General features: G+C 39.8%; 2 protein-coding genes across 5 annotated transcripts; one reads left to right on the forward strand and one right to left on the reverse strand.

The window, feature by feature from the left end:
- Positions 1-3,046: 3,046 nt before the first annotated feature.
- LOC128703917 (uncharacterized) lies at positions 3,047-15,979 on the forward strand. Of its 3 annotated transcripts, none has more exons than XM_053798789.2 (6): positions 3,047-3,109; positions 7,154-7,437; positions 11,312-11,336; positions 11,862-11,927; positions 12,309-12,456; positions 15,523-15,979. In XM_053798789.2, exons 1-5 carry the CDS (start codon positions 3,083-3,085, stop codon positions 12,453-12,455), a joined length of 549 nt encoding a protein of 182 aa, XP_053654764.2. In that variant the 5' UTR covers positions 3,047-3,082; the 3' UTR covers position 12,456; positions 15,523-15,979. The 3 variants fall into 3 exon arrangements, with proteins under 3 accessions (XP_053654764.2, XP_053654765.2, XP_053654766.2); XM_053798790.2 differs by having other exon boundaries at positions 3,077-3,159; XM_053798791.2 differs by having other exon boundaries at positions 3,078-3,141.
- Polr2E (DNA-directed RNA polymerases I, II, and III subunit Rpb5) lies at positions 15,555-26,439 on the reverse strand. 2 transcript variants are annotated; one of them, XM_070104836.1, is made up of 6 exons: positions 26,304-26,439; positions 23,971-24,228; positions 22,795-22,899; positions 20,467-20,603; positions 19,218-19,379; positions 15,555-16,631 (listed from the first exon to the last, which is right to left on the reverse strand). In XM_070104836.1, exons 2-5 carry the CDS (start codon positions 24,211-24,213, stop codon positions 19,232-19,234), a joined length of 633 nt encoding a protein of 210 aa, XP_069960937.1. In that variant the 5' UTR covers positions 24,214-24,228; positions 26,304-26,439; the 3' UTR covers positions 15,555-16,631; positions 19,218-19,231. The 2 variants fall into 2 exon arrangements, with proteins under 2 accessions (XP_069960937.1, XP_069960936.1); XM_070104835.1 differs by lacking the exon at positions 15,555-16,631 and having other exon boundaries at positions 18,523-19,379.
- Positions 26,440-27,025: the final 586 nt, after the last annotated feature.

The following is a 27,025-nucleotide window of genomic DNA, read 5'->3' on the forward strand; positions in this document are numbered from 1 at the left end:
ACCACTGGTAACTCACCTAGTTAATATTCTCACTAATAGATGGTGCTGACACCACCACTGGTAACTCACCTATTACTATAGGAAACAGAATTCCTTTTTGTGATTCATTACCTTTGTAATTTTTTCAGTATCAAAACTTTGGGGCTCAGCTCCTGGACCTATTATGCACCTCTGTAATCTTTCAACTACTGCCCACAGGATGGGTATGGAGTGCATAATAAACATATTTAACTGAAACCTAGATGGGGCACCTAGGGTAGGATAGGCTGTCCTCCGGATTTACACCATGATCTGGTGGCTAAAGCTCTCGCTTCAGACGGTGAGGGTCCGGGTTCGATTCCCAGCGAAGGGGTGGAAACATTGGACGTGTTTCCCTACACCGGTTGTCCATGTTCACTCATCAGTGAAATGGGTACCTGGGTGTTAGTGGACTGGTGTGGGTGGCATCCTGGGTGTTAGTGGACTGGTGTGGGTCACATCCTGGGTGTTAGTGTACTGGTGTGGGTCACATCCTGGGTGTTAGTGGACTGGTGGGGGTCACACCCTGGGTGTTAGTGGACTGGTGTGGGTCACACCCTGGGTGTTAGTGGACTGGTGTGGGTCACATCCTGGGACAAAACTGACCTAATTTGTGGGAAATGCTCAACATAACAAGGGACTTTCTATACAGTAATATATCATTGATGTCAGCTATGGTCTTTATACCTTATACATGTACTTGTAGTAAATATATATTATATGTACCTGTACCAAAATAAAGTTACCAGATGTGTAGCCATCCCTGTATATCTAGTAATCAGACTTGACAAGGATGGTCACAATCTAATGTTAAGTATAATCCATACAGGCCATTGTAGGAGATGCAGCATTTTGGACTGAGAGGGAGGCAGTGAAGCCTGGACATTGGGAGGGAAAGAAGAATGAGAAGTTAATTTCAGAATGATACATGTTTGTACAAGAAATATAATAGTTGAGTGTACATGCCAAAAGCCCCTTTGCATGCAGAGCATTTCGGGCAAAGTTAAAACTTGGGTGCACTAGACAGGGGCTGACTCTTGCTATCTTACAGACTGTCAGCAATAACTGCATCCCATGAGAGGGGCTTCCCAGTTCCCTTAGGAATGAGGAAGATCCCATCTGATGTGGTCTAGGAGAGTAATACATCCCAACCACAGCTTCAGAAGTGGGTTCCAGCGAGACACTGTGTGAATATTGGTGAAAAAATGTATAATCCTTTGCAAAGGTTACAGCAATACATAAAGGTGGTGTACAGATTTAAACAACTTTAGGCCAATATCAAACTTACCATTGCTATCCAAAATCTTTGAGAAACTCGTGCACAGGAGACTACATTAATTTATAACGGCACAAAACATACTCAACCCCTGCCAATTTGGATTCAGTAAAAATAAAAGCACTAATGACGCAGTTATAAAAATGCTAGATCTGCTTTACACAACATTGGAAAATAAGGAATATCCGCTAGGAATTTTTATTGACCTAAGAAAAGCTTTTGACACAGTAGACCACAGCATCCTACTCCACAAACTTGACCATTACGGTATAAGAGGCCATGCGCTTGCATATTTTAAATCCTACCTTACTAAAAGGTATCAGTATGTCACCATTAAAAGACAGTCTCAGCAACACGGCCACTTGATACAGGAGTTCCGCAGGGAAGTGTCCTTGGTCCCCTGCTCTTCCTCTGCCCGAAATACCTAGCCATGCTAAGCGTTCTAGTGGTACACTCTGTAATCACTATTTTACTACATGTAAACCACACAATAACCAAATTCCTGTAAACTCAGAATTGTAATCCTTATAGAGAATAAACTTTGAATTTGAATTTGAATATACATCAATGACCTTCCAAACGTATCCCAACACCTGAACCCCATTCTCTTTGCTGACGACACGACTTATGTCATCTCTCACCCTTAATCTTGCCACCCTCAACACCATTGTTAATGAGGTGCTGATCAAAATATCGACTTGGATGACAGCCAATAAACTTACGCTTGATAAATTAGACACATGTGCAACTCTTGGGTATCTTTATTGAGGAAACGTTTCGCCACACAGTGGCCAACAGACCCCTGGCAGTCTTCAAGCTGGCACTGGACAAGCACCTAAAGTCGGTTCCTGGCCAGCCGGGCTGTGGCTCGGACGTTGGTTTGCGTGCAGCCAGCAGCAACAGCCTGGTTGATCAGGCTCTGATCCACCAGGAGGCCTGGTCACAGACCGGGCCGCGGGGGCGTTGACCCCCGGAACTCTCTCCAGGTAAACTCACTTGAGGGACTGATGACTTCATCTTTGACACCAGTCTTATGTCTGTTTACCTGGAGAGAGTTCCGGGGGTCAACGCCCCCGCGGCCCGGTCTGTGACCAGGCCTCCTGGTGGATCAGAGCCTGATCAACCAGGCTGTTACTGCTGGCTGCACGCAAACCAACGTACGAGCCACAGCCCGGCTGTTATTACTTCACAGTTATTACTAAATTTATTTATGGACAGGTACATATATATAATTATCATACATAATGTAAATTACTCTCCAGAATAACCCCACAAAAATTGCAATAGGCTCGTACCTTTGCATGTGATCTTGATCCAAGGAGGTAGAGCTACTCTCCCCTTTAAATTAAATTATTTATTTTCATACTAGACACAGATAATGTAATAAAATAATATTAGAACAGAAAATCACTAGTATGTAATGGATTTCGAGAAAAATATTTCTTCCTCGGATCAAACCTGATTACTTCCCATTAACCAGGTGCTGTTATAACCCTTACGGGATTAGCGCTCAACCACGATTATAACAAATTAATAGCCCCCCCCCCAAAAAAAAATAGACTCCAATGGAAATAAGTCACAGAATTTTGACTTAATGGGTTTTTATTAATTAAATTATACAACGTATTTTTATGTGCCCAAAACACCTGTGAAATTTTAAAATAATTAGCATTATTATTATTATAATAAAAAAGAAGCGCTAAGCAAAATAATTAGTAAATTATATGCTATGTACACAGCCTATATAAAAAAAGTAGGCTCGTAGTTAATGTTTTGAAAATTTAGTTCATGTTCAGTACCTGTCCAGTACTTGTGGTCTCTGGCTGGTTTTTATTAAGTTTTTCGGGGTTTTTATAGCAACTTGTGTTTGTATTAACATTAAGAAGTGGTCAAATAATGCGAATTTTTTAGTGGCACAACAAAGGGTCATTTTAGGTCAAGTTTATTATGTGACGATTTTTTTTTTTTTTTTTTGGTGTGGGCAGGTGAAAAGGGTTTTTATGTAGGTTTAACCTAGAATAAACCCCCATACACGACCCCAGTGGATTATATAATCATGGGGAGCACTAAACCCGTAGCGACCCAGTGGATTATATAATGGGGAGCACTAAACCCGTAGCGACCCCAGTGGATTATATAATCATGGGGGAGCACTAAACCCGTAGCGACCCCAGTGGATTATATAATGGGGAGCACTAAACCCGTAGCGACCCCAGTGGATTATATAATCATGGGGGAGCACTAAACCCGTAGCGACCCCAGTGGATTATATAATCATGGGGGAGCACTAAACCCGTAGCGACCCCAGTGGATTATATAATGGGGAGCACTAAACCCGTAGCGACCCCAGTGGAAGTATGGCACTTTGAATTTTTTTTTTTTTGGGGGGGGGGGTTTATCACAGGTAGTTTCCCCACATATTACTATATATGGTAATTGTACTTATGTGTACCTGTCTATACATCTTATTTCCATTGGTATTTCCATTAGGGTCCATGAGCTTGTGTCTGTACCTAATTAAGTTTATTCAGATATACACAAATACATATTTATTATACATAGCAGCATATATGTGTAGAGAATCAAGGATAACAAAACATGTCCGACTTATTTCCATTGGGGTCCTTGATTTCTACTGGGGCTCCTTGATTTTCATTGGGGGTCCTTGATTTCTACTGGGGATCCTTGATTTCTACTGGGATCCTTGATTTCTACTGGGATCCTTGATTTCTACTGGGATCCTTGATTTCTACTGGGATCCTTGATTTCCATTGGGATCCTTGATTTCCATTGTGGTCCTTGATTACCATTAGGGTCCTTGAGCTTGTGCCTATACCTCCTATGGGCCCCCAAAACCACGGTTTAATTTCTTTTTATGCTAAGCACGCTTATTTAGGTACATAGTATAAACCTGGATAATAGATACCAGCAGGTACACATCAGTAATAATAATATATCTGTTTCCGCTTATTTAGGTACATAGTATAAACCTGGATAATAGATACCAGCAGGTACACATCAGTAATAATAATACATGTATATCTATTTCCACATGATACAACTTATAAAGACCATAGCTGACATCAATGATATATTACTATATAGAAAGCCACTTGTTATGTTGAGCATTTCCCACAGATTAGGTCAGTTTTGTCCCAGGATGCGACCCACACCAGTCCACTAACATCCAGGATGTGACCCACACCAGTCCACTAACACCCAGGATGCCTCCCACACCAGTCCACTAACACCCAGGATGCCTCCCACACCAGTCCACTAACATCCAGGATGTGACCCACACCAGTCCACTAACATCCAGGATGTGACCCACACCAGTCCACTAACACCCAGGATGTGACCCACACCAGTCCACTAACACCCAGGATGCCACCCACACCAGTCCACTAACACCCAGGTACCTATTTTACTGATGGGTGAACAGGAACAGCAGGTGTCTTATGGAAACATGTCCCTAATATTTTTCCTGCGAAGGGAGGTGGAAAAATCGGGCATGTTTCCGTACACTGGTTGTCTATGTTCACCCAGCAGTAAGTAGGTACCTGGGTGTTAGTGGACTGGTGTGGGTGGCATCCTGGGTGTTAGTGGACTGGTGTGGGTGGCATCCTGGGTGTTAGTGGACTGGTGTGGGTGGCATCCTGGGTGTTAGTGGACTGGTGTGGGTGGCATCCTGGGTGTTAGTGGACTGGTGTGGGTCACATCCTGGGTGTTAGTGGACTGGTGTGGGTCTCATCCTGGGTGTTAGTGGACTGGTGTGGGTCACATCCTGGGTGTTAGTGGACTGGTGTGGGTCACATCCTGGGTGTTAGTGGACTGGTGTGGGTCACATCCTGGGTGTTAGTGGACTGGTATGGGTCACATCCTGGGTGTTAGTGGACTGGTGTGGGTCACATCCTGGGTGTTAGTGGACTGGTGTGGGTCACATCCTGGGTGTTAGTGGACTGGTGTGGGTCACATCCTGGGTGTTAGTGGACTGGTGTGGGTCACATCCTGGGTGTTAGTGGACTGGTGTGGGTCACATCCTGGGTGTTAGTGGACTGGTTTGGGTCACATCCTGGGTGTTAGTGGACTGGTGTGGGTCACATCCTGGGTGTTAGTGGACTGGTGTGGGTCACATCCTGGGTGTTAGTGGACTGGTATGGGTCACATCCTGGGTGTTAGTGGACTGGTGTGGGTCACATCCTGGGTGTTAGTGGACTGGTATGGGTCACATCCTGGGTGTTAGTGGACTGGTATGGGTCACATCCTGGGTGTTAGTGGACTGGTAGGGGTCACATCCTGGGACAAAACTGACCTAATTTGTGGGAAATGCTCAACATAACAAGGGACTTTCTATACAGTAATATATCATTGATGTCAGCTATGGTCTGTATACCTTATACATGTAGTAAATAAAGAAATTATTATATTATTACTGTGGTACTGCACTGCTATAATACAAAAAAAACATTTGTGTGGAATACAGTGTAGTTTACATGTAATAAAATATTTTTAAGCCTATGAGAACCATTTCTGGCAGACTAATCCAAATTCTTACCACTGCTTAATTACGATTAGACGTAGATTGAGTGGTAAATTTTAATTATGTGTTATTACAAAGAGGTAGCAAATAATAATATGTACAATTAGTACAGTTTACAGTAATGCGTACAGACTAAATTAAGGAAATAGGTAATTTTATACATTTTTATTGTGAAAATGGTACCCATTGTGTTTTTGGTAATGATTTCAGAGGGAAATAAAGGGATTTAGGATCATAGGCCCCAATCATCAGTAACTGCATTAATGATATAGTCCAATTTGCAAGTTATTTTAATTTTATTTATTACATTAATGAGGGAGCACCAAATCCATAAGGGTATAGTGCCTGGGAATGGGAGACATTCAGTGTTTAATCAGAGAGGACAGACTCAATTCCTTGGATCAAGAACCTCTTGCCAACATTAACTTTCCAACTTGTGAATCCCTTGATGAGCAATTATAGGCTCTTCATCCATGGAATTAGAGCTCCCTTTCCCCTTTCTTCGGCTACATGTCTCCTAATTCAACTTGAATTATTACAAATTATATTAGTAATTGTAGTGATATTTTATGACCTGGCCATCCTTTATGATTTGTCAAAAATATTTAAATCCATGTAGTGCATATGGGTACAGTTTATTTTATTTTTTTTTTTTTTTCAACAAGTCGGCCGTCTCCCACCGAGGCAGGGTGACCCAAAAAAGAAAGAAAATCCCCAAAAAGAAAATACTTTCATCATCATTCAACACTTTCACCACACTCACACATTATCACTGCTTTTGCAGAGGTGCTCAGAATACAACAGTTTAGAAGCATATACGTATAAAGATACACAACATATCCCTCCAAACTGCCAATATCCCAAACCCCTCCTTTAAAGTGCAGGCATTGTACTTCCCATTTCCAGGACTCAAGTCCGACTATATGAAAATAAGTTTATCTTTTGGTAAATTCATTTCCACAACAAATTTGATAACTTGCATTTTTAGATTTAAATTCTATATTTGAGCATGGTACAATTTTTGTTTATTAATAACAGAAAGGTAAAGGCCCTGACCTTTACATTACAGTATTTCTATGAATGACTGTAGTGTATTTTGAATTATAAAGTACAGTAATGTACTGTTGTAAATTACAAATATATATATAACAAAAAAGGCACAATATCGTGACTGGAACGATACACAAATAACCCGCACATAGACTTTGTAAATGGTCCAAGTAAGACCGAAACGTCATCGTAAGCTCCTCTCTTCTATGTGTGGGTTATTTGTGTATAAATATATATATTTTTCATTACAATACTCTCATATATTTCAGAGAAAGCCTGATACAACAGTGATGGCTTTTCAGTATAAGAGAAAGGTTTTGTTTGAAGATGGAAAAAACACAACCTACTGCTATGTCAGGATCAAACCGGCGATGAGGACAGATGAGAGTACACAACAGTTACCAAGTACTTCTCGTGCTGGACAAGTGGAGGACAAGACACCAGAAAAAATGGTCATAACCAGAGAACAGCGTTTACGAATGGAACGAAGTTATCAGAGAGCACTCAGGATTAGGGAGGAGAGGATGGCAAGAAATGCAGAGAATGCTAAAAAGTAAGAAAGTTGTATTAAGTTAATCTTTAAAAGTGTATCCTTCAATAAGTTGCCTTGATGCTGGTGTAGGGTACTCTGTCCTAAGAATTGAAATTACCCCTTCACCCCCCTTCCTTAAAAAACAATATCTCCCACCTCCCCAGGTGCTTTTATAACCCAGGGATAAGTAGCAACATTAAAAGAGTTTTTTTTTCTTTCTAGGGCATCCCCTAACCAATACAGGTTACCTTCACTTTATACACTATCTTATTTCTGTTAATTCTGTATGTGCAATACATTCGTTGTATGTGATTTATGGTTGCTGAAGATTATTGAAGCTTATATGAGATTGTGTTGATGGCCTGACTGGAATAAACTCCAGGTACACAATACTTGTCAGTATTGTATACCTGGAGAGGGTTTCGGGGGTCAATGCCCCCATGGCCCCGTCTGAGACCAAGCCTCATCCAGGCTTTTACTGCTGTCTGCACGCAAGCTGATGTATGAACCACAGCCCGGTTGGTCAGGTACTGACTTTAGGTGCCTGATAATTTAGACACATATGCAACACTTGAGTCTTTATTAAGGAAATGTTTTGTTAACGGTGGCTTCATGAGTCCAATACAGAGAACGGTGAAGATCAGAAGGAGTTTGAGGTAATCTGTCCAAGATTGATGGACTGATTACATTAGCTCCAGGCTAAGGGACTGATTACCGCAAACTACTCCTGATCTTCACCATTCAATGTATTGGACTGACGAAGCCACAGGGGGGGGGACACCCAAGTGTTGCACACATCTAATTTATCAACTTGTCAATTCTCTTGCCCAGAGAGGCATAATTGAACTTTAATACAGCTGACATGGGCTTCAAACACTTCTATTGCATAAATTGAGGCTGTTTACCTAGCAGTAAGTCGGTACCCAACTTTAGTGGGTTGCATCCTGGGAGGGAGGATCAAAGGACTACAATGTAAAGGCCATAATGGGTTTATTGGGTTATCCTGAGTTACTAACTCTCCAGGTTAATAATCTAAAATCAGTAAAATGCTGGTAGTCTCCCACAGAGGCAGGTTGACCTGAAAAGGAAACATTCACCATCATTCACACTATTATTGTCTTGCCAGAAGCAATGTTAGTCATCAATTTTTAATGTCCTCTTTCATAATTAAGCAATAAAATGACTAAGCTTGAAGGCACTTCATGATACTTTAATTTGCCTATGCCTACCTATGTCTAATAAATCTGGGGTGGATGGTAGGAGGGGTTTTGGAGTGTCTCTGGAATGGTTGGAGTGAGTAAAAGTGTCTTGGATTTTTAGGGGCTTGAGCATCCGGCAGGCTTGTGTGAGTATGTTAAGACGTGAATGGAGAAAAGTTTTTTTTTTAATGTGGTGGTGTAGTGTAAACAGGGCAACTTATGAAGGTATTCAGGAAAACCGGTTAACCATCCTTGAATCCTGGAGATGGGAAGGTCAGTAGTACCTGCACTCTGAAGGAAGATTGATGTTGCAGTTGGAAAATAATTTGAATTGTGATGTCAGCACACTTGGTAGGACAGGACTTCAACAAATAATGGTGAATGTGTTTTCTTTGGGTGACTCTGCCTTGGCAGGAGATGGCTGTTGAGGTAAAGAACTTATTGCCGTTCTGTACTCTAGTAATAAGAGTGTAATGTTGCATTTCTTAATCTTTCTACTGAATTTTTCTTTCTTTGCACAGCCACTGTTTTCCTCTATACAGTTTCCCCTCAATGTAGAATTATTTAGAATCTTCTTAATTTGTAGATTAATATTAGCTGTAACAGTAAATCCTTTGCCAATACCACCTGTTTTTCTCTCTTGTATTCAGTGACTTCTTGATACAACTATCTGCAGTTTCAGCATTATATTCTTCCAGCCGTTTAATCTCTTTTTCAAAGTGTTTGTAATATTTTCAGATATCCGAGCTTTTCCATGGGGAAGTGGAACAGAGTTCCTCCTCCGTAAGCCATGTGTGTCATAAGAGGTGACTAAAGTGCCAGGAGTAGGGGGCTAGTAACCCCTTCTCCTGTATTCATTACTAAAGTTATAGAGAGGAACTTTGCTTTTTCTCTTTAGGTCACCCTGCCTTGGTGGGATATTTCCAGTTTGATGAGGAAAAAAAAAGAAATTCCCAAGCTAGATTCACCTGCTGTTTCAGTTATATCATAAACTTTGCTATAGGTTTACAGAAATAACTATTATTTTGTGCCTTCTAAACTTTTACTATGCTTTATATTGACCTTGTTTCTAGTAAATTTATGACCTGCTTCCTCTTTATTTTTCTAGTTTGCAGTCAGTCTTTGCCTTTCATGATTTTATTAAAATTTATTCATTCTGCCCATCAATCTACTAGATCTGGTGCTGTTGTTAATTGTAAACAAATAGGTTATTTTACCGATGTGTTCACTATTTTATTTCACTATACGTATACGTAAATACAGTAGAACCCCAGTTTTCATATGCCCCAGCTTACATGTAAACAGAGGCGTCGTAAGAGGGGGCGGGCCGCCCCGGGTGACACCATTTAGGGGGTGACACCATAGAGCCTCTAAAGACGTTGACACTAATGCACAAAACAGTGCTGCACCAACATAAGAGAAGAATCCTTAGTTTCTTTATAGCCTATGATAGGATTACAGAGTACAAATAAGCCTATACAGTGGACCCCCGCATAACGATCACCTCCGAATGCGACCAATTATGTAAGTGTATTTATGTAAGTGCATTTGTACGTGTATGTTTGGGGGTCTGAAATGGACTAATCTACTTCACAATATTTCTTATGGGAACAAATTCGGTCACTGCTGGCACCTGAACATACTTCTGGAGTGAAAAAATATCGTTAACCGGGGGTCCACTGTATAGGGAAAATCATAGATTTTGATGATGTGATAGAGGATTTTGCTTAACTGAAGGCAAGAAAATGTAAAATCAGATTCACCGAGATGTTACCTGTACTCTAAGGTCAAATTGGAATTAGTGTTTCTCTGATATTGCAATGTTTTTCTTTATTTTTAAATTTTTTTTTTTTTTTTTGCATTGTTGAAGATGAATAAATGTAGGATCTGCTGGCTGTACTCAAAGTGGTATTTGAGTTTATGTTTCCTCAATATTACTACCATTATTTACTTTATCATTAATAAAGTTGAGAAGTATTCTCCTGTTCAGTTTATGGCCCTTAAACATTCTTATTGTTAAACATTAGTCACTGGTCATGCAGTAGTGACGTAACTGGTCATGCAGTAGTGACGTAACTGGTCATGCAGTAGTGACATAACTGGTCATGCAGTAGTGACGTAACTGGAGTTTACCCCCCCATCCCCCCGCCCTTGAATATCATGGGGGTGACACCAAAGATGCTGCCCCAGGTGACACCAACTCTAGCGACGCCTCTGCAAGTAAAACCACTGTTACTCTCTATAAAATGTATTTTTTATATTTCCCATAAAAAATAATGTAAATCCAATTAATCTGTTCCAGACACCCAAAAATATTAACAAAAAATACATTTTATGGAGAATGACTGTGGTTTTATATGCAAGCTGGGGTATACGAAAACCCAAGTTCCACTGTAGTACAGTGGTACCCCAAGTTTTGTACAGCTCCCAACTCGAACAATTATGCAAGTGTATTATAGTAAGTGCTTTTGTAAGTGTATTTTTGGGGGTCTGAAACGGACTAATCTAATTTATGTACATTATTCCTTATGGGAACAAATTCGTTCAGTAACGGCACTTGAACAGCCTTCTGGAATGAATTATGGCTGAAACTTGGGGTGCTACTGTACAGTAATTTCCCATATTAATTTACACTTTTCACTTAAGCACACACTGCTTTCACTATAAACAGCATGGCCTCCTTATTTTTTTTTCAGCCCGGTAGTGGACAACTCAGCAGAAGTGAGTAATTTTGTCAATTCTTATAGTACATATTTGTCAAGGAATATAATTGTAGTCAGTATCATATTAGCTAACTTGAATAAGTGTGAGAATTTGTTTATCAATATTAACCCGTAAACGGTCCAAACGTATATATACGTTTTTTCAACATTTGAAAGTATGTAAAAAAAGTCGATCTTCTTTTTGTTTTTCTACATTTCAAAATGTGTAAAAAAAACTGTGATCTACTTTTTTTTTTGTTGTATTTGAAAATATGTAAAAAAAACGTAGATCTACTTTTGTAGCACTACACATGTGAACGTAGATCTGCTTGGACCGTTTACGGGTTAAAATACAGTACAGTAGAGCATTATTTTAGAAAAAAGTACAAAACATATCTAAACTTTCAGCTCTTTCTCACGCTAACACCAGTAAGACGAAGCAGTAATGTAATGCTGTATATGATTTTTTTTTTTTTTTTTTAGAAATAAACGTACCAATGATTCACTTGTTAAAATGATGTATTTGTTCCTTACCTGTATTTAGGATGATGGGGTGATCAGCATTAATTCTCGTGGCTATGAAGTACGGCCTTTGCACAATGATGGACAGGTGAGAATGTTACTATTGAGAGGGTTATTTGATTGTGATGTCTGTGCACTTTTGACAAAGCAGCTGTTAATAAATAATGAATACAGTGGACCCCTGACTAACGATCACCTCCAAATGCGACCAATTATGTAAGTGTATTTATGTAAGTGCGTTTGTACGTGTATGTTTGGGGGTCTGAAATGGACTAATCTACTTCACAATATTCCTTATGGGAACAAATTCGGTCAGTACTGGTACCTGAACATACTTCTGTAATGAAAAAAGATCGTTTGTCGGGGATCCACTGTATATATTTTTTTTTTGGGGGGGGGGGAGGAAAGGGTTCACCATATCTAGGTGGAAAATGGCCTGTTTTAAAATGCCAAACATCTGTCATTGCAGAGGATTCTAGCAAATGTACCAGAACCCCCCAAGTTCAAGGATGGCCGTCCCTACTGCATACACTGTTCCCAGCTGTTTGATACTTCATATTACTATGACTTTTTCGAAATTCGTACATGTGAACAGTGCAGGAAGAAGAATCTGTAAGGTATAGTATCACTACCTTGTGTTCTTTATATGTAACTATTGTATTTTTTTTTTTTATTATCACACTGGCCGATTCCCACCAAGGCAGGGTGGCCCGAAAAAGAAAAACTTTCACCATCATTCACTCCATCACTGTCTTGCCAGAAGGGTGCTTTACACTACAGTTTTTAAACTGCAACATTAACACCCCTCCTTCAGAGTGCAGGCACTGTACTTCCCATCTCCAGGACTCAAGTCCGGCCTGCCGGTTTCCCTGAACCCCTTCATAAATGTTACTTTGCTCACACTCCAACAGCACATCAAGTATTAAAAACCATTCGTCTCCATTCACTCCTATCAAACACGCTCACACACGCCTGCTGGAAGTCCAAGCCCCTCACACACAAAACCTCCTTTACCCCCTCCCTCCAACCTTTCCTAGGCCGACCCCTACCCCGCCTTCCTTCCACTACAGACTGATACACTCTTGAAGTCATTCTGTTTCGCTCCATTCTCTCTACATGTATTATTATTATTATAATCATGGGGAGCGCTAAACCCATAGGATTATACAGCGCAAGTGGGGGGAATGGGAGGCATTCAGGCTCAATTCAGGGAACTAGAGCACAGATTCAATTCCCTAGATCAAGAGCCCCTCACCAGCATCAAGGAACCTCCCTTGAGGGGTGTAACTATTGTAGTCTGTATAGTATTGTAGATATCTTTAGTCACTCTGTACTTGGATTATGAACAAGGTAACATATATGAAGGGATTCAGGGAAACCAGTTAACTGGACTTGATTTATGGAGGTGAGAAATACAGTAGCTGCAGTTTGAGGTGGGGTGAGGATGTTGCAGTTCAGTGTGTTTGAATTGTGATGTCTGCACTTCTGACAAGACAGTTGTGAATGGTTGGTAGTGTTTTTTTTCATGCAACTGGCAGTCTCCCACTGAGGCAGGGTGACCTGAAAGAGAAACTTTCACTATCATTCACACTATCACTGTCATGCCAGAGGTGCGCAGATATCACTCTAAACAGCAAAATATCCCAAACCCTTCATTTAGAGTACAGTGGTACCCCAAGTTTCGAACTTTCTTCGTTCCAGAAGGCTATTCAAGTGCCATTACCAAATGAATTTGTTCCCATAAGGAATAATGTAAATTAGATTAGTCCATTTCAGACCCCCAAAAATACAATTACAAAAGCGCTTATAATAATACACTCACACAATTGGTCGAGTTGGGAGCTGTTCGAAACTTGGGGTACCACTGTACCACTTCCCACCTCCAGGAAGTCCAATCTTAATGGAAAATGAGCACCTATTAGGACATTAAATTCAAATTGAATATAAAGCTGATAATTAAAGTGAATTAAAAAGCTAACGGATAAGTAATGATGTAATAATGTTTGGAGATATAATTAAACTTTAAAAATTAATAAATAGTGTAATTTAAAACTTGAAATAAGTTTAATGGCAGTTTGTGAAGTTACATTAAAAATTGTTTCAGGGAAATACATTAGGTATACAGAAATTTTTAAACTTTTTATTTGAAATCATTAAGTACGCTGCGTTTTTTTTTAATTCATCTGGCAAGTTCGACATTTTTGGCCCTTATATTTTTCATTTGAGCTCTATAGAGGTTCAGGGAAACATGAGAAATCAACATTACAATAATTTTAAAAGATATAGAGTGAATAGTATTATTATTATAATCAGAAAGAAGCGCTAAACCACAAGGGTTACACAGCGAGTGAACAGTGGTATGTATATATAAGCAGGCCCCGCTTTACAGCATTTCGCTAATACAGTGGACCCCCGGTTAACGATATTTTTTCACTCCAGAAGTATGTTCAGGTGCCAGTACTGACCGAATTTATTCCCATAAGGAATATTGTGAAGTAGATTAGTCCATTTCAGACCCCCAAACATACACGTACAAACGCACTTACATAAATAAGTACACTAACATAATTGGTCACATTCGGAGGTAATCGTTATGCGGGGGTCCACTGTACATTGTACAGCAGTTGTCAGTTATACCCATTTTTCATTTAGTCAGACTTCCTACAATACATTCACCACTCTCTATAAGCTATAGACAGAAATATTTTAAGGTAAGTAATGTTGTGTTCTGAGCACCTTTGCAAAAACAGTGATAATGTGTGAGTGAGGTGAAAGTGTTGAATGATGATGAAAGTATTTTTTGTGGGGATTTTCTTTCTTTTTTGGGTCACCCTGCCTCGGTGGGAGACAGCCAACTTGTTGGGAAAAAAAATGTGTATACTGTGTATATGTATTCTTCAGGTCTAACTTTATTGCTCATTTAATATGTAACAATGTAAACATGTAATCAGACTTTTATGTGCATTTGAAAGTGAAAACCGGCTATGTTTCACTTCACAACAATTTTTGCTTCACAATATTAGCCTGGAACATAACCTGCTATATAAGCAGGACAATCATATATAGCATTGTTATTATAGTAGCTTCACGATTGGAATAAGTTCGTAATATGTTGTATGCAGTAGTATGTGGTGAATCTTTTAGCTGCCTTTTTGTGCATTTAGATATAAAGATTACAGGCATTGTCTGATCACCAAGAATTATACCAGAAATGATTACTTAATAAAAGATGGAGACTTTTAAAAAGTTAAATCCACTACTTACCTTTTTTAACCCGTAAACGGTCCAAGCAGATCTAGGTTTTTTTACATATTTTCAAATGTAACAAAAAAAAAGTAGATCAAAGTTTTTTTACACATTTTCAAATGTAAAAAAACAAAAAGAAGATCAACTTTTTTTACATACTTTCAAATGTTGAAAAAACGTATACAGTGGACCCCCGGTTTACGATATTATTTCATTCCAGAAGTATGTTCAGGCGCCAGTACTAAACGAATTTGGTCCCATAAGGAATATTGTGAATTAGATTAGTCCATTTCAGACCCCCAAACATACATGTACAAACGCACTTACATAAATACACTTACATAATTGGTCGCATTGGGAGCTGATCGTAAAGGGGGGGTCCACTGTATATACGGTTGGACCGTTTACGGGTTAATGGAAAAAATTCTCTGTTCCAGATGAGATTACGAGGTGTAACTCAAACTTCAAGACAGTTTCCTCCATTTTAGTTTATTATTCAAAGAGAAGCTGAATGGACCATTCAGCTGTCTATCCATGAAGATTACATTTAGTTACAACACTTCATTTATCCTTTAATTATATTCTCTTATTGTATTTAAATAATCAGGCTTGTCTTTATGAAATGATATGCACATTGCAAAATATTAATTTTCAAGCTTCATGTGTTTTGATATATTAAATCTGTGCTTCATAACCGAGCCTATAATAAATAAACATATTTGTTTGCTACATGTGAACTAATGCAAGATTGCATGTACTAATTCCTTTAAAGTTTTAATTGTTCTTCCTTCAGTTGTACCATTACCATATGATGTAGGATAATTACTAACCCTCATGAAAGAACCTTTGTTTAGTATAATTAGTCAAAATGCAATTAAATAGTCAAAAATGTAACTTGTATTATTATTATACCAAAATGTTTTTCTTGTGATTATAATAATTGAAGTACAGATAGTGTCTTATCCATATTTACCTGGCTGTGGTTACATAACAAAATTGTGCTTCCTGGTAAGGTATTTTTGCATTTGTGGCAGGATATATTAGAAATTTTTAATTTATATGAAACTAGTCATTCAAGGGAGTGCTTTGATACTGGTGAATAATCTTTAAGAAAATGGAGCTCTCCCCTTCCTTGTACCAAACCTGATTTTTTTACCTTGTTTCCTTCTCATTCCCTATGAATTGTACAATATTTTGTTTAGTGCTTTCCCAAGATTTTAATGTGATTTAAATGTTTAGAAAACAGAAGTTGAAGAACAGGATGCTTGTGCAACATAATGGAATCTTCATCGAAGGAATGTTTCACAAGCCAGTGAGTTCTGAAGTCCAATACAGAGAAGAACGGTTTACTTGGAGAGACTTCCGGGGGTCAACGCCCCCGCGGTCTGGTCTGTGACCAGGCCTCATGGTGGATCAGAGCCTGATCTGCTGGCTGTTACTGCTGGCTGCGTGCAATCCAACGTACGAGCCACAGCCCGGCTGGTCAGGTACCGACTTTAGGTGGAAGATGAGAAGACATGGATTGAACAGACACCAGGCTGAGGGACTGTGACCCAAAAAGAAAGAAAAAACTTTCATCATTCAACACTTTTACCATCAGATGTAGGTGTATAAAGACAGTCTGAAGTCTTGTTATGTAACTGTTAGGGATGACAACTGTCCCATGGCATGAAATGAAGGTGGCATGTCAATATCTGGGCACTTCGGTCCTGCTTATAAGCATAATAGTTTTTAAAACAGTTATAAGACCAAGTAAAGAACAAAAAGGCACAATACTGTGACTGGAATAATACACAAATAACCAACACAGGAGAGGGGAACTTATGATGTTTCAGTCCAACTAGGACTATTTACAAAGTCACACTGGTTTTGTAAATGGTCAAAGTTGGACTGAAATGTCATAAGCTCCCCTCTCCTATGTGCAAGTTATTTGTGAACAGAATATGTATTGAAATCCTCTGGGTATGCAGATTATTATTACAGTGGACCCCCGGTATTCGATGGCATCAGTATTCAATAAATCCGGTTTTCGATGCATTATATCGCAAAAAATTTGCCTCTGTATTCGATTGAAAATCCAGTATCCGATACGATTCATACGAGACGTGTCCACGTGTGGCCTGAACTGCCCCGTGTGTGCCAGTGTTTACAAGCCAGCCAGTGTGCGCGCATCTAAGGATACATTCAGTACATTCCATATTATCCATATTATCACTGTGTTTGGTGCTTGTTTCTGCAAAATAAGTCACCATGGGCCCCAAGAAAGCTTCTAGTGCCAACCCTTTGAGAAAAAAGGCGCTAATGACTTATGAAATGAAGAAAGAGATAATTGCAAAGTACGAAAGTGGAGTGCGTGTGTCGGAGCTGGTTAGGTTGTATAATAAACCCCAATCAACCATCTCTACTATAGTGACCAGGAAAACAGCAATCAAGGAAGCTGTCCTTGCAAAAGGTGCAACTGTGATTACAAAACAGCGACCGCAAGTGTTAGAAAATGTTGAGAGACTGTTATTGGTGTGGATAAATGAAAAACAGATAGCAGGAGATAGCATCTCTCAAGCGATCATTTGTGAAAAGGCTAGGCAGTTGTATGACGATTTGGTAAAGAAATTGCCTGCAACTAGTGGTGATGTGAGTGAATTTAAGGCCAGCAAAGGTTGGTTTGAAAGATTTAAGAATCGTAGTGGCATACATAGTGTGATTAGGTATGATGAGGCTGCCAGTTATGTTGTGCGACAGAAGTCCAGTGACTCTCAAGCTGGTCCTAGTGGCATTAAAAGAAGGGAAGTAACCCCAGAAAAGGACTTGCTACCTCAAGTCCTAATGGAAAGGGATTCCCCTTCTAAACACTAACACCTCTCCCCTCCTTCCATCCAATCAGTCATCACCAGATCTTCATTAAAGGTAAGTGTCAATTATTTTATTGTTATTGTAATTATTCTATTGCATTATTTCATGTAGTAAAATTTTTTTTTTCATACTTTGGGGTGTCTTGCATGGATTAATTTGATTTCCATTATTTCTTTTCGATATTTTTGGTATTCGATGAGCTCTCAGGAACGGATTAATATCGAATACCGGGGGTCCACTGTATTATGATCAAAGCGCTAAACTGACAAGGGTCATGCAGCTGGGTATACAGCATTATTAATTCTGGTTATGCACACTCGACTCATAAGGTGGAAGATGTCTTGGCTGATTCAGCTTGTGAGTTCTTGTGAAAGTTTGTGGTCACTCAGGTATGACCAACTGGTTTGGTGCCTCCCTCAAGAGGCATTGATGCCAGTGAGGGGATCTTAATCAAGCCTAAATACCTCATTCCCCAGGTGCTTTATGACCCTACAGGTTTAGTGTTTAACCTAGATTAAAATATGATCTGTTGTGCTTTTTAATATAATAATCCATAAAAATAAATACAGTGTTAAGAAAATAGCTAATTTCTTACAAAATTTTATTACCATTATCAAAAAAAATGTTTTCTTCGTACTTATAGTGAAATTACTTTCTTGGTACACTCAGATGATTTTTCTAAAGCTGAAAGCCCCTCGAGGGAGGTTCCTTGACACTGAAAGGCTCTTGATCCAAGTAATTTAACTTTAAATAACAAAAAGGCACAATACCGTGACTGGAACAATACACAAATAACCCGCACATAAAAGAGAGAAGCTTACGACGGGCATCCCCGTCTATGATGGGGATGCCCGGGTGTTGTGCATGTGTCTTAATTTCATCCTGTCGGTATTATATACAATTCTTGTACTACTACTACTACTACTACTTCCACCTCTTCCTGCCTATATATAGTCGTCCTGCTCCACCTCTGTTAGTGTGACTTTGTCAATGGTCCAAGTCGGACCGAAACGTCGTCGTAAGCTTCTCTCTTTTATGTGCGGGTTATTTGTGTAATTTAACTTTACCTCCCCTTCCTTGGATCAAGCTTGATTGCCTAACATTTCCTCAGGCTCTCTGACCCATATGGGTATAATACCTACTTTTTGGGGATCTTCTTTCTTTTTTTTTGGGTCACCCTGCCTCGGTGGGAGACGGCCGACTTGTTGAAAAAAAAAAAAAAAAACCTACTCCATGAATGTAAAGAATTATAAAGACGAAAATAACACAAGATTGATCTCACACGTCAAGTAAGAGTTACACGACCAGACGATAAGAAATGTATCTTCCTGCTGTCTCAGATGGTCGGATAATTTTCACAACTTGGCCACGTTTCAGACCAAAATAACGAGCCACTGGATCGCCGGCCTGAATTCTCATCAACTGGTTGTCTTTCAGTTTATATCTGGAAGGTAATAAAAACAACTTTAGCATGCTAAAACATGAGGGAAATAAACCTGAATGCATTCACCTAGGACATCTTTAATGAAGACGTTTCAGTCCTTGGACCTTCATCACTTTCAGTATATAAGGAGCATTAAAGAACAGCTATATGTAGGGGCAGATCACAGTAGTAATGGTGATCTGGCTACTCTCCTGCCCCTGTATATAGCCTGTTTCCTCTCATACTCTTCAATATATTTGAGGTAATCAAGGTCCAAGGACCAAAACACTTTCAATAATTATTATTACAATCATAACAAGGGTCATACAGCGCATGTCTTCAATCAGAGGCAGTAGGCTGGTGGACAGCAACCATCCTGTCAAATGTTTTGCACTCTGACAGGTTTAGTGATATTTTCATTTTCTCTCATGAACATATAAGATGACAAAATGTAAACAGAACTTTGTAAATCATGCAGACTGCTTACATTCAGTATACGTACATGAACCTTCATGTTCCTACATCTTTTTTTTTTAATAGTTCTTAATGCTGCAAATAACATTTCCTTTCTAACCTAGAAGGCCTGGTCGCAGACCAGGCCATAGGAAAGATAATCCTCAACCGCTTACCAGATAACAGAATAAAGGTCTTCTAAGTGAATGTATTTGTGTCCATATCCCTCACGTTGTCGGCAGCCATTTGCCTTTCTGATACAAAACTAATACACTTCAACACTAATGGGTAACACAAGTGTTTATATTATTGAAAGTACTAAACATAAATGGGTTGTCACATGCTTTATGATCTGCAACACATATATTTTCAATATTAGAAATCTGACTGCCATATAGAATACTTGTTTCAAGTTAAATGATAAGTTAAAGTAGGTCCCCAACTTACAAGTAAATTCAAAGCAGCTTTCCATTACAGTATTTTCCCTTTAAGTGGGGTGTCTTAATACTGCTGAGTGGGGTTCCTTGTCCTAACAACTGGAGCCACCTTCACCTTCCTTAGATCAAACCTGATTACCTCCCATCCCAGCCCTGTACAGCTCTTATGGGTTTACCACCTCCCCTAAGTAGAACAATAATTTCCACTGTGTACTCACCTCTGCAGTAGCTCAGTCTTCTCTTCAGCAGTCATGACCACATGTTCAGGAACCAGCTCGTGTTCAGTGATGTTAATCAACAGTTCAGACTCCAGGAACTGTTCTAAGATATATTTAGGAGCCATATCAACCAAAGCCTGAAAATAAATTACACTTTTTAAGACGGAGTAGAAGAATCCACCTTGCTATAGAATTTCTTGCCTAACTCAAAAGAAATCCTATAAAGAAAATGTCAGATTATTTTTGTTGCTGTATATTCATGTGGAAGCTCTGAACTCATTAGGGGTCATACATGTGGAAAATGGGAAGCTCCAGTAACTATTTCTGAGTACCTAACCAATATCTGCTGTGTGGAAAGACATCTGAACTGTCGTATGTGTGCCTCTGGCAAGACAGTGATAGTATAAATGATGGTGAAAGTTTCTTTTTCAGGTCACCCTGCCTTGGTGGGAGATGACCAGCATGTTAAAAATTATTATTACAAGTGTAAATGGCTGCAATTTTGTAAGTAAAATAAATAAACTACAGTATTTCACACTTCTTACTACAAAAGATAATACATTTATCATGCAGGAAGCTTCTAGCTTGCACTAACTCACATTCCAGTGAGTCATTTACTGCTGTTGTGAGAAAAGGTAAACTGAACAATTGTTATCATGTGATGAATGGTTTGAAAAACCGACAAGTTGAAGATTGAGACACTTATGCAGCAAGATTGATGGACTGAACACATCGACTCCAGGCTGAGGGACTGATTACCTCATTCTCCTCCTCTCCTTACGCCTTCCTCTTAGTACTGGACTGATGAAGCCACTGTGTGGCGAAACGTTTCCTGAATAAAGATTTCCATATGCTGCATAAGTGTCTCAATCTTCAATTGTTATCATGTTTTCCCACCTACTGTGAAGACCGATTTCCCAGAGGAGCAGCTCCTGGCGGCCAGAGTGAGAATACTCTCAAAACCCATCATGGGAGGAATCTTTAAGGCAATTTTCTCAAATTTTACATATGTATTCCACTCAAACATCTAAAAGCTGCATAGTGCTCTGGCCAGATAATGTTTTCAGAACAAGTTACACTTCTCTCACTGTAACGTTATAGATGCTCATGTTTCAAGAATTATTTCTCTGACATAAACACAAAACTGAAATGGACTGCTTTCTGTAACAAGAGTATTTTTACATGCAGACTGAAGGCAGCTCACTCACTCAGTTTCATCATATTTTTTTTTGCAATGGAGGTGTACTTCTGGCAAGAGAGCTATTGAATGAGTGATGGTAAATAGGTATCCTTTGGGTCACCCTACCTTGGTGCATATAACACTGTAATAATAATTTGGTACAGTGGACCCCCGGTTTACGATCAGCTCCCAATGCGACCAATTATGTAAGAACATAAGAAAGGAGGAACACTGCAGGAGGCCTGCTGGCCCATACTAGGCAGGTCCTTAACAATTCATCCCACTAACAAAACATTTGCCCAACCCAATTTTCAATGCCACCCAAGAAATAAGCTCTGATGTGAAAGTCCCACTCAAATCCAACCCCTCCCACTCATGTACTTATCCAACCTAGATGTCCAACCTATGTCCTTTCTAAATCTAAACTTATCTAATTTAAATCCATTACTGCGGGTTCTCTCTTGGAGAGACATCCTCAAGACCTTATTAATATCCCCTTTATTAATACCTATCTTCCACTTATACACTTCGATCAGGTCTCCCCTCATTCTTCGTCTAACAAGTGAATGTAACTTAAGAGTCTTCAATCTTTCTTCATAAGGAAGATTTCTAATGCTATGTATTAATTTAGTCATCCTACGCTGAATGTTTTCTAACGAATTTATGTAAGTGCGTTTGTATGTGTATGTTTGGGGGTCTGAAATGGACTAATCTAATTCACAATATTCCTTATGGGAACAAGTTCGGTCAGTACTGGCACCTGAACATACTTCTGGAATGAAATAATATCGTAAACCGGGGTTCCACTGTATTTTATAATTCTTGATCGCCTGCTCTTTTGAGAAATTTGCAAGTACTCACATGTCAAACTATAAATATAACAACTACAATAAAAAACAAATACTAAAGTTGATATTTACAAGCAATAGTATGATCAAGATTGTAAGGTCTAGAAAAGAGATTGCTTTCAAACGAGATTTAAAGGCATGAACAGATTTCTGACTTGACACTGGTAACCTGTTACACAGACCGAGAGCTGCATAAAAAAAGGCTCTTTTTGCAAATGACTTCTCTCTAACAGTCAATGTGGTTAACAAAAAAGGGGGAAACAAATATTTAAGACAATAGTGTGTGTATGCGTATTTTACCTGCTTTGCAGAGGGTGACATTCCAGCTTGAACAACAATGATTGCTCGTTGAATGTTCTCTTCTTGCATCCTTGTACAATATGTCTTTATGGTTCGTACACCAACCTGTGGGCAGACTTTAATGTATAATACGCAGAGGCAATTACAAACCAGTAAACAATATACAGTTTTTTTTTTTTCAACAAGTCGGCCATCTCCCACCTAGGCAGGGTGACCCAAAAAAGAAAGAAAATCCCCAAAAAGAAAATACTTTCATCATCATTCAACACTTTCACCACACTCACACATTATCACTGTTTTTGCAGAGGTGCTCAGAATACAACAGTTTAGAAGCATATACGTATAAAGATACACAACATATCCCTCCAAACTGCCAATATACAGGTACTGTAATAATATTAATAACAATAATAAATAGCAAAAAACACAAAATATCTCTTTAATAAAGGCTAGCTCTACCTGTCTGATTTACTCAGTGATAGTAACAATGATAGTATTAATAACCGATAAAGTTGATAAATGATAATAATTGATAAAGTGTTTATAAATGATAATGTGTTAATTCTGTTTTATGCTTTATGTCTGAGATGGTACAGCTGAGAACCTGCAACTTTCATTCTGCTAATTTCATTATATGGTGAGATTCTTAGTTTATTTCTATACAGATTATAGTTTTGGCATCAGCGAAAACTACTAAAGCACCTTAAAATGCTTACTTTAAATTTAATGAGAGAATTTAATGCACGAGCTCATAGTTAACAACACACACGAGTTCCACCAAAACCTGCTATAAGGGATATTGTATAGCAAGTGGCATTTTCCCATAGACTCGCATTATATAATTGGAGATATGCACTAGGGGGCAAATATATAAGATGTCTGAAATATACAAATAAACTAGGAGTATGGGAATCGCATGTAGTGCGGTGAGATGTTTTAATTACCAAAGCAGCGCTGTATGATCCTTAGGGGTTTAGCATTTAGTTTTGATTGTAATAATATTAATAATACGTGATAATATAACTTCCAAAAATAAAGTACAGGCCTACTGGCCCATGTGAGGCAGGTGCACTTCACCCACCAGCTTAAGCTAATGCCTTAAGGTAGTCAGGTCAGGTCCCATTCACTAACGAAGGAGCACGGCAGTAGCATAAGGTAAATATATCAAGTACGAACCTTCGGTTCATCCGGGAAGAAGACAAACATCTGATCAGTGGGGTCATCGTTGTGAGCCACTAAGACAATAAGGTCCGATCTGGCCGGGTGCCTCTCAGAAGGCTTGTCTCCGAACTGCTCTTTAAACTGCTCGAGGGTTTGATCCAACTCATCCTGCGTCACGAGGTAGCCACGGTCGTGACACAACTGCATGATGGTTTTCCGAATGCGCCACAATTTGTAAGTTTCAGCTTCGTCTTCCATAGTTAAGCTTTATGCCTGAAAAAAAAAAAAGTCAATATATACCTAGCAAGCAAGTAGGTACCTGGGTGTTAATTACCCTACACCTACTGTCCCATTTACCTAGCAAGCAAGTAGGTACCTGGGTGTTAATTACCCTACACCTACTGTCCCATTTACCTAGCAAGCAAGTAGGTACCTGGGTGTTAATTACCCTACACCTACTGTCCCATTTACCTAGCAAGTAAGTAGGTACCCGGGTGTTAATTACCCTACACCTACTGTCCCATTTACCTAGCAAGCAAGTAGGTACCTGGGTGTTAATTACCCTACACCTACTGTCCCATTTACCTAGCAAGCAAGTAGGTACCTGGGTGTTAATTACCCTAAACCTACTGTCCCATTTACCTAGCAAGCAAGTAGGTACCTGGGTGTTAATTACCCTACACCTACTGTCCCATTTACCTAGCAAGCAAGTAGGTACCTGGGTGTTAATTACCCTAAACCTACTGTCCCATTTACCTAGCAAGCAAGTAGGTACCTGGGTGTTAATTACCCTACACCTACTGTCCCATTTACCTAGCAAGTAAGTAGGTACCCGGGTGTTAATTACCCTACACCTACTGTCCCATTTACCTAGCAAGCAAGTAGGTACCTGGGTGTTAATTACCCTACACCTACTGTCCCATTTACCTAGCAAGCAAGTAGGTACCTGGGTGTTAATTACCCTACACCTACTGTCCCATTTACCTAGCAAGCAAGTAGGTACCTGGGTGTTAATTACCCTACACCTACTGTCCCAGTCACCTAGCAAGTAAGCAGGTACCTGAGTGTTAGTTACGTTACACCTATTGGCCCATTCACCTAGCAAGCAAGTAGGTACCTGGGTGTTAATTACCCTACACCTACTGTCCCATTTACCTAGCAAGCAAGTAGGTACCTGGGTGTTAATTACCCTACACCTACTGTCCCATTTACCTAGCAAGCAAGTAGGTACCTGGGTGTTAATTACCCTAAACCTACTGTCCCATTTACCTAGCAAGCAAGTAGGTACCTGGGTGTTAATTACCCTACACCTACTGTCCCATTTACCTAGCAAGCAAGTAGGTACCTGGGTGTTAATTACCCTACACCTACTGTCCCATTTACCTAGCAAGCAAGTAGGTACCTGGGTGTTAATTACCCTACACCTACTGTCCCATTTACCTAGCAAGTAAGTAGGTACCTGGGTGTTAATTACCCTACACCTACTGTCCCATTTACCTAGCAAGCAAGTAGGTACCTGGGTGTTAATTACCCTACACCTACTGTCCCATTTACCTAGCAAGCAAGTAGGTACCTGGGTGTTAATTACCCTACACCTACTGTCCCATTTATCTAGCAAGCAAGTAGGTACCTGGGTGTTAATTACCCTACACCTACTGTCCCAGTCACCTAGCAAGCAAGCAGGTACCTGAGTGTTAGTTACCTTACACCTACTGTCCCAGTTACCTAGCAAGCAAGCAGGTACCTGAGTGTTAGTTACCTTACACCTACTGTCCCAGTTACCTAGCAAGCAAGCAGGTACCTGAGTGTTAGTTACCTTACACCTACTGTCCCAGTTACCTAGCAAGCAAGCAGGTACCTGAGTGTTAGTTACCTTACACCTACTGTCCCAGTTACCTAGCAAGCAAGCAGGTACCCGAGTGTTAGTTACCTTACACCTACTGTCCCAGTTACCTAGCAAGCAAGCAGGTACCTGAGTGTTAGTTACCTTACACCTACTGTCCCAGTTACCTAGCAAGCAAGCAGGTAACCGAGTGTTAGTTACCTTACACCTACTGTCCCAGTTACCTAGCAAGTAAGCAGGTAACCGAGTGTTAGTTACCTTACACCTACTGTCCCAGTTACCTAGCAAGTAAGCAGGTACCTGAGTGTTAGTTACCTTACACCTACTGTCCCAGTTACCTAGCAAGTTAGTGGACAGGTGTGGGTGGCATCCTGGGGGACAAAATTTAAGAACCACAAAGGAAATAGTCACTTTGACCTTTTTTTTGGTTATCCTGGGTAATTTACACATATATTAAACTATACATAATAACTGTACTTATCTTTACCTAATTAAATTAACTTACTTATTACTAAACTTTCCAGAAAATAACTTTCACGTGTAGCAGCTGTTATTATTATTGGACTTTAAGGGACACTGACGACTCTCAAAAAACAAAAGAAGTTTGCACAGTGCTCGCAGTACTCCTTTCCTTGATGTTGGTGAGGGGCTCTTGATTTAGGGAATTGGATCTGTGCTCCACTTCCCCGAATTAAGCCTGAATGCCTTCCACATCCCCCCCCCCAGGCGCTGTATAATCCTCCGGGTTTAGCGCTTCCCCCTTGATTATAATAATAATCGCAGTACTCCTGGTCCCGCCTTTTCATTAAACGCTACTAGGTTCTCTCTCTCCCTGCTCCATGACTTTTATCATACCTCGTCTTAGAGCTATGTATGGTTCCTGCCTCCACTACGTCACTCTCCAGATTGTTCCACTTCCTGATAACTCTGTGACTGAAGAAATACTTCCTAACTTCCCTTTGACTCATCTGAGTCTTCAACTTCCAACTGTCCCCTTGTTGCTGTGCCCCCTTGTTACTGTGTCCCCTCGTTGCTGTGTCCCCTTGTTGCTGTGTCCCCTTGTTGCTGTGTCCCCTTATTGGTGTGTCCCCTTGTTACTGTGTCCCCTTGTTGCTGTGTCCCCTTGTTACTGTGTTCCCTTGTTGCTGTGTCCCCTTGTTGCTGTGTCCCCTTGTTGCTGTGTCCCCTTGTTACTGTGTCCCCTTATTACTGTGTCCTCTTGTTGCT

Source organism: Cherax quadricarinatus, chromosome 95, assembly GCF_038502225.1.
Source record: "Cherax quadricarinatus isolate ZL_2023a chromosome 95, ASM3850222v1, whole genome shotgun sequence".
Taxonomy (NCBI): Eukaryota; Metazoa; Arthropoda; class Malacostraca; order Decapoda; family Parastacidae; genus Cherax; species Cherax quadricarinatus.